At 34.9% G+C, this 12,893-nt stretch overlaps 1 protein-coding gene across 2 annotated transcripts in view; it reads right to left on the bottom strand.

The window, feature by feature from the left end:
• Positions 1-476: 476 nt before the first annotated feature.
• The window catches only part of LOC114330679 (sphingomyelin phosphodiesterase 1-like), a 55,433-nt gene continuing 43,016 nt past the window's right edge, over positions 477-12,893 (bottom strand). For both annotated transcript variants that reach the window (XM_050661685.1, XM_050661686.1), the window contains 6 exons: positions 8,995-9,167; positions 8,234-8,434; positions 7,031-7,201; positions 4,392-4,566; positions 2,215-2,405; positions 477-671 (listed from right to left, as the gene is read on the bottom strand). In XM_050661685.1, coding sequence (XP_050517642.1) covers positions 536-671; positions 2,215-2,405; positions 4,392-4,566; positions 7,031-7,201; positions 8,234-8,434; positions 8,995-9,167 — 1,047 coding nt within the window. In that variant the 3' untranslated portion in view covers positions 477-535. The remainder of the gene's footprint in view (positions 672-2,214; positions 2,406-4,391; positions 4,567-7,030; positions 7,202-8,233; positions 8,435-8,994; positions 9,168-12,893) is intronic.

Raw genomic sequence — 12,893 nt, 5'->3', positions numbered from 1 at the left:
ATGACGTCTTTCTAATTTTGATTGTATTGACCAGATGAGTACACATGTAGTTCATTATTTCCTGTACTCCTTCATTCTTAGTTCTGTTGGTCCAGCTTATTCTTAATATTCACATTTCGAATGAATTCAGTTTGTTGACGTCATACTGTTTTAATGTCCAGGTCTCACAGCCATATAGTAATAGATACCACATATAACACTTAAGTGTTCTTAATCTTAATATGACTGATAGCTTGGGGTTACAGAGCATCTTACGCATGTTCATGAAACCCGACATTGCTATTTCAATGCGTCTTCTAATTTCTTTTGAGTGGTCTAGCTGACTATTTACCTCTCTCCTCAGGTACATGAGGCTTTGAGAACTCTGAAGGGTGATACCATTTATTTGTATATTGGGTGTTATTTGTTCATGGGGGTTTTTGTGGAAAACCATAATTTCGGTTTTGGAAAGGTTTAATTGTCTGGTTTTTCAAGAGTTTAATTGTTTAAAAATAAATTTTATTTTCTAATCCCTAATACAATGCAATGAAGAACATTACAAAGTCGGCTGTTTGCACTGCCGTTTTTCAGGATGTCCAGATTGGGTGGTAACAATGTTGCAGCGCATTTCTTGAAGACATTTTTTATCACATTTTTCATTCAGCGATGGATCAGCAAGTCTTACAGAGTATCTAAAAACACAAACAAACCCAAAGTTATGTTATTATTTATGTTATAATCTACGGTAGATTTTAAAGAGGTCTTTTGAGCGAAATTAGACGCACGTATGTTAGAGTAGAGGAGGTAGAAACTAAAAAACTTTATGTCAAAGCGATTCTATACCACAAAAGACCTTAGACAGAAACAACATATTATTTCATTTTTTTCACTGTTTATATAGAAATACAGTAAATAATACTGGCCAATACATTTTTTTGATACTTCTCTACCTTTGACAGTCCGGCACAGTGGTTTGCTCCACAAAGACTAGATGTTACTTGCCTAAATTATTTCCTTTTCCGTATTATTCCTAAATGATTTCCTTTTTGTTTGACACCTCTCGGTTTTTTCTTTTTTTTTTAGGATTATTGCATTGATATTATTTTCGTTTGGGGAGAAGGGTCATGACCCCGTGACCCCCTCTAGATCTGCCACTTCGATTGGTACACAAGTCTACATCTAATTATAGCAGGAGTACCTCAGTGTACAGGATCTTGTGAAACAGAAATACGTAGGAGAATAGGAATGGCCAAAAACGCTGAGTCGATTTTCGAAAATCTGGAAAGATCGCTCCTTGTCGACGAACACCAAAATAAGATTAGTACGTGCCTTACTTTTTCCCATATTTAATTAAGGATCCGAAACATGGACAATAAAATATGACGACAGAAAAAGGATTGACGCCTTTGAAACGTGGTGCTGGAGAAGAATGCTTCGGATATCATGGACGGAACACAGAATAAATCACTCAATCCTCTAAGAGCTTAATATTCCGACTCGACTTTCCTCTATTTGCCTCCCCACCGTCTTAAAATTTTTCGGCCATATTGCATAATGAAGTGATGATAATCTTGAGAGACTTATAATTTCGGGAAACGTTGAAGGGCGCAGAAGTAGAGGTCGCTCACCTACTCGATAGGCGGATCAAGTACAGAAAGCCAGTGGACAAACATTCGCTGAATCCATGAGGGAAGCTCAGGACAGAAGCCGATGGAAAGAGATAGTTGCTCGTATTATAGGGAATCACGACACTCAGCAATGAGGAAACGACTGAGGAGGAGGAGGACCTCAGTGTAGTTCTCAAAGTAGATGACACCTTTGTAAGCTACCACTTGTGTGGGAAACAGTTAGGGGCCGTTTGTTGGTCTTTTGTGTTTGATTTTGTATTCAGCTCAAGCGTCTGATGAGACAATGGGAGGCCGATATGATGTCATAAGGTGATGTTGTTTACCAATTCAAACGCAGAGACTGAAAAATCGTGCTGCTACGACATATTCTTTCTTAATTACATATTTCGGTAAGCCCTACCTCGTCATATCTCATTGATTCCGATTCAGATACAAAGTATTTAACGAATTGTGCTCTTGTGTCATTTATTTTGATTATAATTATATTTTTTGGTTTTTTGGTTATTATTCGTATTCTACCCAGATCTCTGACGAGGTAGGGCATATCGAAACACGTTCTTATTTATACCGATTCATATACAGAAGGTTTATTTGGTTTAAAACTTACTTCCAGTAATTGTCCATCAGTTCTGTATCAGTAAACAATGCATCTACCAAGCCATCTAAACTTTTTGGTGACAGATCCGGTAGATCATAGTCTTCTTTCATTGAATATAATTTCTTCCAGTTCGGACTCCTATCTGGACTGAGATTTGCTTCTGTCAAATTGAAATAATAGGTTTCGATGTCAACGACGTCCTAAAAGTGGTTAAACAATTTTTTATTACATTTTATGAAGTATTTCATAATAAATAGCAAATACTCAGGACATGATATTTTATTCATACAACACGGTACTTACTGAAATTAAAAACAAAAAAAATACCGAATCAAGAAAAAAATTAGTGTCACTAAGGAAAAATCGGTAAGAAAAAAGTACGAAGAAATTAATAAACTACAGAAAAAACATTACGTGTATAGCGACCCTAAGAAAATAAGGGAAGAATGCATTTAAAAAGCACTGGAGACGAAATTTTGCGCCTACGCCAATAATTCATGATACTTCGATCCTAGTACAAATTTCCAAAATTCATTGGAATTCCGTCAATCTTCTGTATATTTGTTAAGTTTTTCTTGTTTAATATTGTAAGACTTTTTTAAATTCGAGGAAAATGATAAAAAAAGAATGTGTGTGTACTTTGTACGCACGTAAGAAGTTATACTTCTACTACATATTATGTGATTTTTGAGACAATACCTAAAATTTAAAAAAATAAAAGAATAAAACGCACACAAACACATTGAAAAATGCCACAAAGAAAAAATGATTTCTGAACGATAATAATTGTTGGCAAAAATTTTAAATACGCATTTTCTGAAAAAAAAATTATATAACAAATATACTTACAATCATAAAATGCATAAAAAAAATAAAAAATAAAAACTTGCATCGGGAATCGAACCCGTGAATTTCGGGGCGCTTTGATTCGTAATCGAAGCCTAGACTCACTCGTCCAATTCCACATTATTTGTCATGTGGAAAAATAGGGTAACTGAACGTTTTACTGTTTGACAGTTGTTTTGAATATAATTAAATTATGTAGTTTAAATTTTGTGGAAGAAAATATTAAAATATAACAAAACAGTAAGAAAACAATATATTAGATGAAGATTGGTAGAACTTTTGTTGGTAATCAAATTAAGTATGTAAATCAAAGCATTACATACCTACTAGATAAATAAATCTACGCCAAAAAATCATAATTTAAAAATAAAAATCGGACCTAATTTGGGATTTCTCTCTAAAATCCCCATTCTTGAGAAAATAAATGTACAGTAGAGCGTCGATTATCCGAACGTCGATCAACCGAACGACCGCTTATTCGAACTATCGACTCCCGCGTCCCGAACTCGAATACCGAGCAAGCGTTAGTAATTGACGCTTAAAATATCTTCAATTTTCTTCAATATTGTATCCAAAAATAATTATGTTGTTGCAAAGACTGCACTTTTTTGTTTAGTTGCTAGTTGTCATTATCAAGATATAAATAGATATGTAGGTATATAAATATGGCTTTTATTCACTTGTGGATAAATATGTATGACTATAAATATGTATCAATATATTGTAGTTCGATTATCCGAACAAATCGGTTTTCCGAACACCTATGTCCCCCAATTAGTTCGGATAATCGACGCTCTACTGTATTTCAACCTAATCCAAATGTATAATTACAATATGATTATAATAAAAACTACTTACCAAATTAGAATGAGTTTTCCTTGTCCAAAATAGTCCAAAAGTCCAAAAATATAGGTATATGAAAACTATTTAAAAAGGCAGTATAACTATTAACTAACTTTTGTTTGTTGTTTCTTTTCACACAAATTTTAAAACGCAACAACCATAAATAATCTAACTACAGCTGTGCCACAGCCGCCACATTGAATAATTTTTGACATGTCATTTGAACATCCAATCAGAACAAAGTTATAATGCGCATGCGCCGGGATCATAGGTTTTAACATATAAAAATTCACCCTCATGTCGCCGGTAAAGAAGTATAACTTGAAAAATTGAAAAGGATCTCGGATACTTCTTTCGAAAGCCACAAAGAATCCTTTAAAGAGCTGCATGTGGCTCACGAGCCCAAGGTTTGGCCATCCCTGCTCTAGAGGATACTGATGAAGTGATGACAGTGTTGTATGTTTGGAATGTAAACAATGTGACTGTAAATAACTTACCATTGTATCAGGATGGACATGTACTATTTTGTAGGAGGGATTGTAATTTTGGTATGGTGATAAATTCGCCCCATTGAAAGCTGCGTTAATAGGACTTCTGAATCTGTCATAGAATATTTTAAATCCATCAGTACCAGTATGACCATAAAACTGTCCTTTTATAATATGAGCGTATCTAAAACGAATACAGACAGAAATAGAAAAGTATCATTGGTCGCGTTCACCAGATGCAAACGTTGGCAATCAGTTTGCGCTTGACAGCAAACATGTTTGGAAAGCGACCGCCATTTTTGCAAGCACAAAATATTTATGCTGAACTTTGCAAACGTGTTGACTGTTGAAAAAATATGGCGGGAATTTAAATTGTATATATTATAGAATATATTTATAATGGTTTCATATATAAAATATCGGCAACTGAAGACATTCAGCTACGTTATTATCTATTAAATCCATTTTCTATTTTATTTGAATAAAAAAAAATAATTTCAAAAACTTATTTATTGAGAAAATTTATTTTAGGTTGCGTTCAAACCAAACAAGCAAAATGTCAAATTTTAACCTAAACAACCAACCGTTCAGCTCGCTGTCAACAAGTTTAAGAATCAAAGCGCAAACAGTTGTGAACGTGTTTGCATCTGGTGAACGTAGTCAATAAGGAAGTAGATATTCTTTCTCTCTTCAGTCCTGACCCACCAGAGGGAGTGTAGTGGTCGACGGGATGTGGTGTATTGTCCGTCTCCAAAGATCTCTGTCTCTGGTCATTTCTAACTACTTCTTTTTCTTTAAGTGCCTTGTCCTCCCAGAACATTGGCGATTAGCCGCATGATTTTTACTTTGTCCACAGCTCACCTAAATAGTGTCATGGTGCTCACTACATTCCACTGGCTGAGGTTCCCAAGCCAGGATGTTTTTCTGCGTTTTCCGCGCTTTTTCTCTATCTTTCCTTGAATGTATGTAGCATTTCTCATCATGTGGGCTAAGTATTCTAGTTTTCTTCGTTTAATGATATTTAGTAATTCTCTTTATTTGTTTAGCCGCTGCATTACCGCTTGATTTGTTACTCTGTTCATCCACGATAGCCTCAATATTTGGCGGTAAGCGCGCATTTCAAAAGTCTCAATCCTTTTGCACATTTTCCGTGCGGATCTATGCTTCCATTCCATAGAGCGAAATGTTAAACACATAGCAGCGTAATCAGCGTATTCTTAGCATAATTTTTAGCTTTCTGTTGGTTAGTATCTTTTGCATTTTCTTGAATAAGGTTCTCGCTTGCTCTATTCTGCATTTAATTTCCTGTGATAAGTCCCATTTTTCATTCATCCAGCAGCCTAAATATTTGTGTGCTTGTACTCTCTGCATCATGTCTCCATTTATTCTAATATCTGCCAAGTTATTATTTTTGTTTTTGCTAATGACTATCCATTGGGTTTGCTTTATATTTATTTTCAGACCTATTTGAGTGCCTGCAAATCATCCCTGTCCGTTACTAGCAGAACTGTGTCATCAGCGAATGTCAGGTTGTTGATGACATGACTATTTCACTGGAAATTATACCCTCTGTTCTGTCTTCTACTGCTTCTTTGAAGATCTTTTCTGCGTACAAATTAAACAGAAGAGGGGAGAGCACTCAACTTTGTCTAACTTCTCTCAGAGTAGAAATTTTTTCAGATGTCTGGTAGGTAATTCTGATGTCAGCTGTGAGGTTAGCACAATCAAATCGAAGCTAAGAATTCTTGTAAGCTAAGTATAAATTAATTGCACTAATTAACTGTATTACCTTATGGAAAGCGTGAAATAAAACTCGTGGTAAAATTACGTGGTATAAGGTATATTTATTTAAAAACCCTTAAAAGGGCCACAAATATCACAACAAAACGTTTTCGCTCTATAAAAAGAGATCATCAGTGTTATAAGAAAATGCTAAGCCGCCCAAAAATACAAATGTTACAACCTTTTAAAAAATAGACTAAATGTCTTACATAAGTAGATACATTATGAAATAATAATAATCCTTATAGATATGGCCTTAATGCAACAGTTGCAACTGTAGTTGCCTTTCACCTCTCTCAATGTAATGATCTAATTACTACCTAGCAACCCACGTACCACATGCGGGAGTCATAGGTTGCTCTTAGGCCATATCCATAGGGATTATATCCATCCGTTGGATTTCATAATGTATCTAATTATGTAAGATATTTAGTTGCACCTTATGAGCAACTACAGTTGCAACTTTCACCTCTCTCACTCCTTTCATAGCAACTCACGTATCACGTGAGGGAGTCATATGTTGCCCTATGGCCATATCGAAAGGATTATATCCATCCTTTGGATTTCATAATGTATCCACTTATGCAAGACATTTAATCTGTTTTTAAATATTTTAGGCTTTGTATTTTTGGATGGCTAACATGTTCTTGTAACACTGATGATGCTCTTTTTACAGATCGAAAACGTTTTGTTGTGATATTTGTGGTCCTTTTCAGGTTTTTAAATGAACATACCTTTTACCAAGAAAATGTTTCATTTTTACTTGTAAAGGAAATTGTTCCTTGTGTATAAATAAAAGTCTAATAGAAACATCCATGTTCAATACAACAAATCGGTGTAATATGTATAAGGAATTTATGTCCTACCTTTGGACTATTATATTGTAACTGGCCTCCCACGGTTTTATACAATCATTATTACCAACTGGTATGTGAGTAAGGATATGAACGTATTGCTCATTCTTCTCTGAATCTTCCAATTCTTTTACTAAAAATTGTAACTGCTCATCAAGGAATTTTGTTTCTAATAATAACCACCTAAAACCAAGTAATTTTGAATGAAAGTTTTTTACTAAATAAAATAGGGAAATAAGCCACAATTTAAATTGAAAAATGTGGCTTATTTTTCAATTAGAATAGTAAATTACATAAATGCCACAAAGAAATAGCCTTTGGTCCAATTGGAAATCCCATTTGGTCCAAGCGGAATTAAAAGAGCTATAACCCACTCCTGAACACAAATAGTTGCATATGCAGATGGTATAGTTCTTATGGGAAGAGACAAGGAAACAAGTAGACAAGTAATAGACCTGGTAAAGGAAGCATGGAAAAGAGGTCTAGAAATTAACGAAGGAAAAACAAAATATCTACTCTGCTCTAGAAGAGAAGATAACAGGACGATAGAAATCAAAATAGAAAACTATACATACTTCGGAAAGAGTTCAACAATTTAAATATTTGGGAGTAATAGTGAATAAGAGAAGTTAAGAAGTGACGGAGCGAATACTAGCAGGCAACAAAACATACTGGAGGTATCATAGGCTAATTTAGGACAAAAACTTATCCAGAAATGCAAAACTGATAATATACAGAATTACAAACAGACCAGTAGTTACGTACGCAGCTGTCGCAATGTGCCTCACAGAAAAAGATAAAGAAAAATTTGAGGGTATTCGAAAGGAAAATCCTCAGACGGATTATGAGCCCGATAAGAATGGACAACGGAGAAATGAGAAGAAGAATGAATCATGAACTAAGAGACGTAATGAAGGGAGAAGATATAGTTAATTTATTAAAGCGGAGATACTAAGATGGCTGGGACACGTAGAGGAAGGAAAAACAAGATCACCAGATGAAAATCAGAAACTGAAAGACCAAGAGGAAGACCCATATAGAGATGGGAGGATCAGGTCATGAGAGTAGCCAAGTCATACAACAAACTTTGACAACACACAAGTGGAAAAACGGAGTGATTCACTGCAATAAGCGAATCAGAGAGCTCTAAGTAAGAGCGGCGAGCGTTCCATCTGGAATGAAAAGCCTTGATGATGATAATTTGTAATTACTTACCAGTTAAACTTGTAGCAAACATTATTGTTTAATCCAATAATTTTTAATCTATCACTGACCGAATGAGCATAGTAGCCTTGACTTTGAATAGTCTTCAAAGTATTCTCCGGTAACCACCATTGACTGAATGCCGCAAAATGAATATACAGTAATTTAGTGGAGAGACCTTTTGAATAGATGTCTGGTTTATTAGGAGCAAACCTGAAAAAGTAATGTTACATTCAATATTTTCTAAAGTTTTGTATATTATACTTCAGCATCGCTATTTATTTTAGTTTTAACTTAATATATTGTTAGGCCAAATTCTTGTTACGCCCCTGATCCAACCTTCGCGGCGGTCATAGAAGCACTACTTCGAGAGAATTCTACTGGGTACTGAGAGTTTCGAAAATTGAGGCGAAATATACAGGATTGTCTGTAGAAGCAGTAGAAGGCAGAGATTCAGGATGCTAACAAAGAATGGTTCTAATAAGGAAGGTTTTAGATTTCAACTAGTGTATATTATTAGTTGAAAGACTAGATAGATTTGTACACACTTGAATGAACGAAGGAAGATAAAGAAGTATATTAAAGTGTGTAAATGTATTTATTTCCTTAGCTAAGCGCTTTCGACTGAAAAGTCATCTTCAGAGCTAATGGTCAAGGTATAAAAAGGTACTTTGCATCTCATTAAGAAATTTGTATATATTTTTTTAATAATGTATTCTGTATCTGAGAGTTTCCTATTTTCTATTTTTTTTTAATTTGCAAATTTTACTTACTGATTCTGAGTACTCGGTTCATGGTTTCCAATTACAGGGAACAGTGGAGTATCAGGGAAAGTAGCTTTTAAAGATTTAAATGCAAGAAATATTGCTTCTGTCATGGCATAATGTGATGACTTCCAGAGTGTATGGTCCCTAATGCCTCCAGTGAAATAGATTAAGTCCAAGTCCTAAATACAAACAATATGAAAACACACAGTGTAGAATTAAGGCACGTAGGCCTACATATAAGAAATTATTAGTAAAAGGACACCGCACACATCTTGTGGAAAATGTCACTTAAATGAAATAAAATTTACATGAATAGATTGTTCTCGAAATTTTAATAATTTCATACTATTGCGCCAACTCTGAATTTTGCTTAATTAGGGCGTAAAATTTATCGAAATCGAATTTTTAAAGTCCATAAAACTGTCATTCATAAATAAGTTTAGTCTAGCGGCTATTGAAAATAGCCTACCCACCATTAGCTTAAGCCGATTAGGGGCAGTACAACTGACCAAACTATACCTACTTTATTATCAATAATAATAGGATAAGATAAGAGTGAGCCTCTGCCTTAATCCCTTAGAAATATTTATGGAGTAAGAGTATGAATTACAAAATCTTTTTTCTCCCTTTGACACACGTACCTACATTTCTATTTGACTTTAGATTTATTTTAATCAATTTATGCTCTTATTATTCAAAATACAGAGTTGGCGCAAAAAGGTAGGGAAAAAGGGTCTGGAGGAAAAAGATTTAAAACTTAGTAGGACAAAAACAGAGTATTTGGAATGTTCATTTACAGATGGAGTTACTACAAATAAAATGGTATCTTTGGATGGTGAAATGATTGTGAAAAGCAATAGTTTTAAGTACCTAGGATCGGTATTACAGAGTAATGGAGACATAGATGGAGATACATGCAGTAGAATTAGGGCTGGATGGATGAAGTGGAAAGAAGCGAGTGGTGTGTTGTGTGACAGAAAAATTCCAATGAAGCTGAAGGGAAAATTCTATAAAACAGCCATAAGACCAGCTATGATGCACGGAACTGAATGTTGGGCAGTGAAAAAGAAAGAGGAACAACGAATGCATGTGGCGGAAATGAGAATGCTTAGATGGATGAGTGGAGTGACAAAGAAGAATAAAATTAGAAATGAGTATATTAGGGGAAGTCTAGGTGTGGCACCAATTGATGCCAAAATGAGAGAGCATAGGTTAAGATGGTTTGGTCATGTTCAACGTCGAGACGTTAATCACCCAATACGAAGAATAGCTGAAGTGCAGATTCCTGGAAGGAGTAGGAGAAGAAGACCAAAGAAGACCTGGGGGGAGACGATAAGGCAGGACATGTTGGTAAAGGGGATTAACATTGATATGACCCAAGATAGAATTGTGTGGAGAAATGCAATTAGGGAAGCCGACCCCGCATAGGGACAAGGCAAAGAGAATGATGATGATGACAGAGTTGGCGCAATGATACGAAATTAGTGTAATTTCAAGACCATTCTATTCATGTAAATTTTATTTCATTTGAGTGACATTATATTTTCCATAAGGTGTGTGCGGTGTCCTTTCAGAGTTGTATGGATTGTATGTTTTTAATTTGCAGGTTTAAGGTAGATTAGAGAGGGAATATGATGATACAGACAATATTATACGTTTATAAAATATCTTACCCAAAGTCACTCTTCTTCCGCGACACATATGCCGGTTTCACACGTAGTTGATTCTCGTACGATTTTTAATTGTTTTTAGCGAATTAGCGTTTTATACTATTGCGCAGAGAGAAAAAGCGTTTGTCTAGCGATAATTGAATCCAGAAAAATGTTCGTGATAATATTTGAGCCCAGAGAAAGGTTCGCGTTATTAATTGAACCCAGAGAAAGTTTCGCGTACTGAGATAGACGTGTTGTCGGCGAAAGATTCCATAAGAGAGTCTTTACCCTTCGGCGGGTAACACAACAGAGATAAATTTGCACTTCTGTTGCCTTTGCTGGTCAACAGTGCAGAGAGAATTCGTTTTCAGTTCACAAAATGTCTCAGTGAATGGTCTTTATTGGGCAGGGATGAAACTAGGTAGGAATGAGTTAGGTACTAACTGTTGGCCAGACTTGGCTAAAGAATTATTTAAAAATAAGGATTATATTAAGTGACAACATATTTCAACCAAACTCTGGGGAAACTCATGTAGACGATGAACGAATAGCTATTGATTCTATTAACGTACAACTGACTACTACAAAAGAAGTTCAAAAATTAATCAAGAACATCAATACAAAAAAAGCGCCTGGGTTTGACCTGATCAATGGTGAGATACTAAAAAAATTACCTAGAAAAGCCATAGTAAAGCTTACTACACTAATAAATGCATCCTTTAGGCTTAGATATATTCCCATCCTTTGGAAAACTGCAGAGGTTATAATGATACCCAAAATAGGACAAGATAACCATGAATTAACATCATGCAGGCCAATCTCCTTACTATCCATAATCTCAAAGGTGTTTGAAAAATTACTACTACGAAGAATGAACCATATAATTGAACAAAAAAATATTATTCCAACACACCAATTTGGATTTCGTGATAAACACTCCACAATTGACCAGATCAATCGAATAATAACTGAAATAGAGAAAGCATTAGAAGGGGACAAAATTTGTTCAGCAGTATTCCTGGATATCGCAAAAGCATTTGACAAAGTGTGGCACGACGGTCTGTTAATGAAGCTAAAGAAAATATTTCCTATGCAACTTGTTGAAATATTGCAGTCATACCTACACCAGCGAACATTTAGAGTTAAAATGGAAAACGAGTACCTCTGAGTTAAAGCAAATAAATGCAGGGGTTCCGCAAGGTAGCGTTCTTGGATCAATACTATACCTTTTGTACACATCTGACATTTCGGAGAGGGAAAACATCCAACTGGCCACATTTGCTGATGATACAGCAGTCCTGAAAATAGGAGCAACTATAGAGGAATCCTCGACTAACTTACAAAATGCAATTAATGGCATAGAAGGCTGGTCCAAAAAATGGCGTATAAAGTTTAATGAACATATGTAAGTCAGTTCATATTAACTTCACTAACAAGAAACTCAATAATCTTCCAATTATCCTAAACAACAACGTTGTTCCTAATAAAAAAACAGTGAAATACCTGGGTTTAAATCTCAACGTCAAACTAAAATGGAAGGAGCACGAAAGAAAACTGAACAGTTGAAGATAAAGTACAAAAATATGTATTGGCTAATAGGTAGGTACTCTCAACTTTCCATCCAGAACAAAGTACTAATTTACCAACAGATATTGAAACCGGTGTGGACCTATGGTCTACAATTATGGGGCTGTATCAAAAAAAGCAATTACCGAAATTTAGAAACGCTCCAGAACCGAATATTAAGGAATATTTAAGAACCCCAGATGCGAAGGCTCAAGAGGACTAAACCGTTCGAGCTCGTGTAATGTGTGAAGTTGTGCCGGGCTTAGTTAGTGTTGTGCATTGTATTGTAGCCACAACAAAGACGTGAGCAATTAGTGAAAAGCAGAGTCAGTGCTGTGCTGTGTAGACACAACAAAGACGTGGGCATTTTATGTAAAAAAAGCTAGGGTGGACCAGGTGACATCTAGTTTACAAACATTTTTAGGGAAATTAGGTTAAAGAAAAAATACTGATTAATGTTGCAGATTAGGTGTACTTATATTGTTTAAATAAAAAAGAATGTGTGTGTACTATGTACGCACGTAAGAAGATATTCTTCTATTATATAATAGGTAATTTAAACGAAGTAAATATACTTAAAAGGTTATTTGTATTTTATTTAAAAATCAAACTAACTTTCTTATCTACCACTTTCAAAAAATTTTTATTAAAATAACCAAAAATAAAAAAAAAAATGAATCGCCCGGG

This window comes from Diabrotica virgifera, chromosome 9, assembly GCF_917563875.1.
Source record: "Diabrotica virgifera virgifera chromosome 9, PGI_DIABVI_V3a".
NCBI classification, from domain to species: Eukaryota; Metazoa; Arthropoda; class Insecta; order Coleoptera; family Chrysomelidae; genus Diabrotica; species Diabrotica virgifera.
This window is presented reverse-complemented; position numbering and strand designations above follow the sequence as displayed.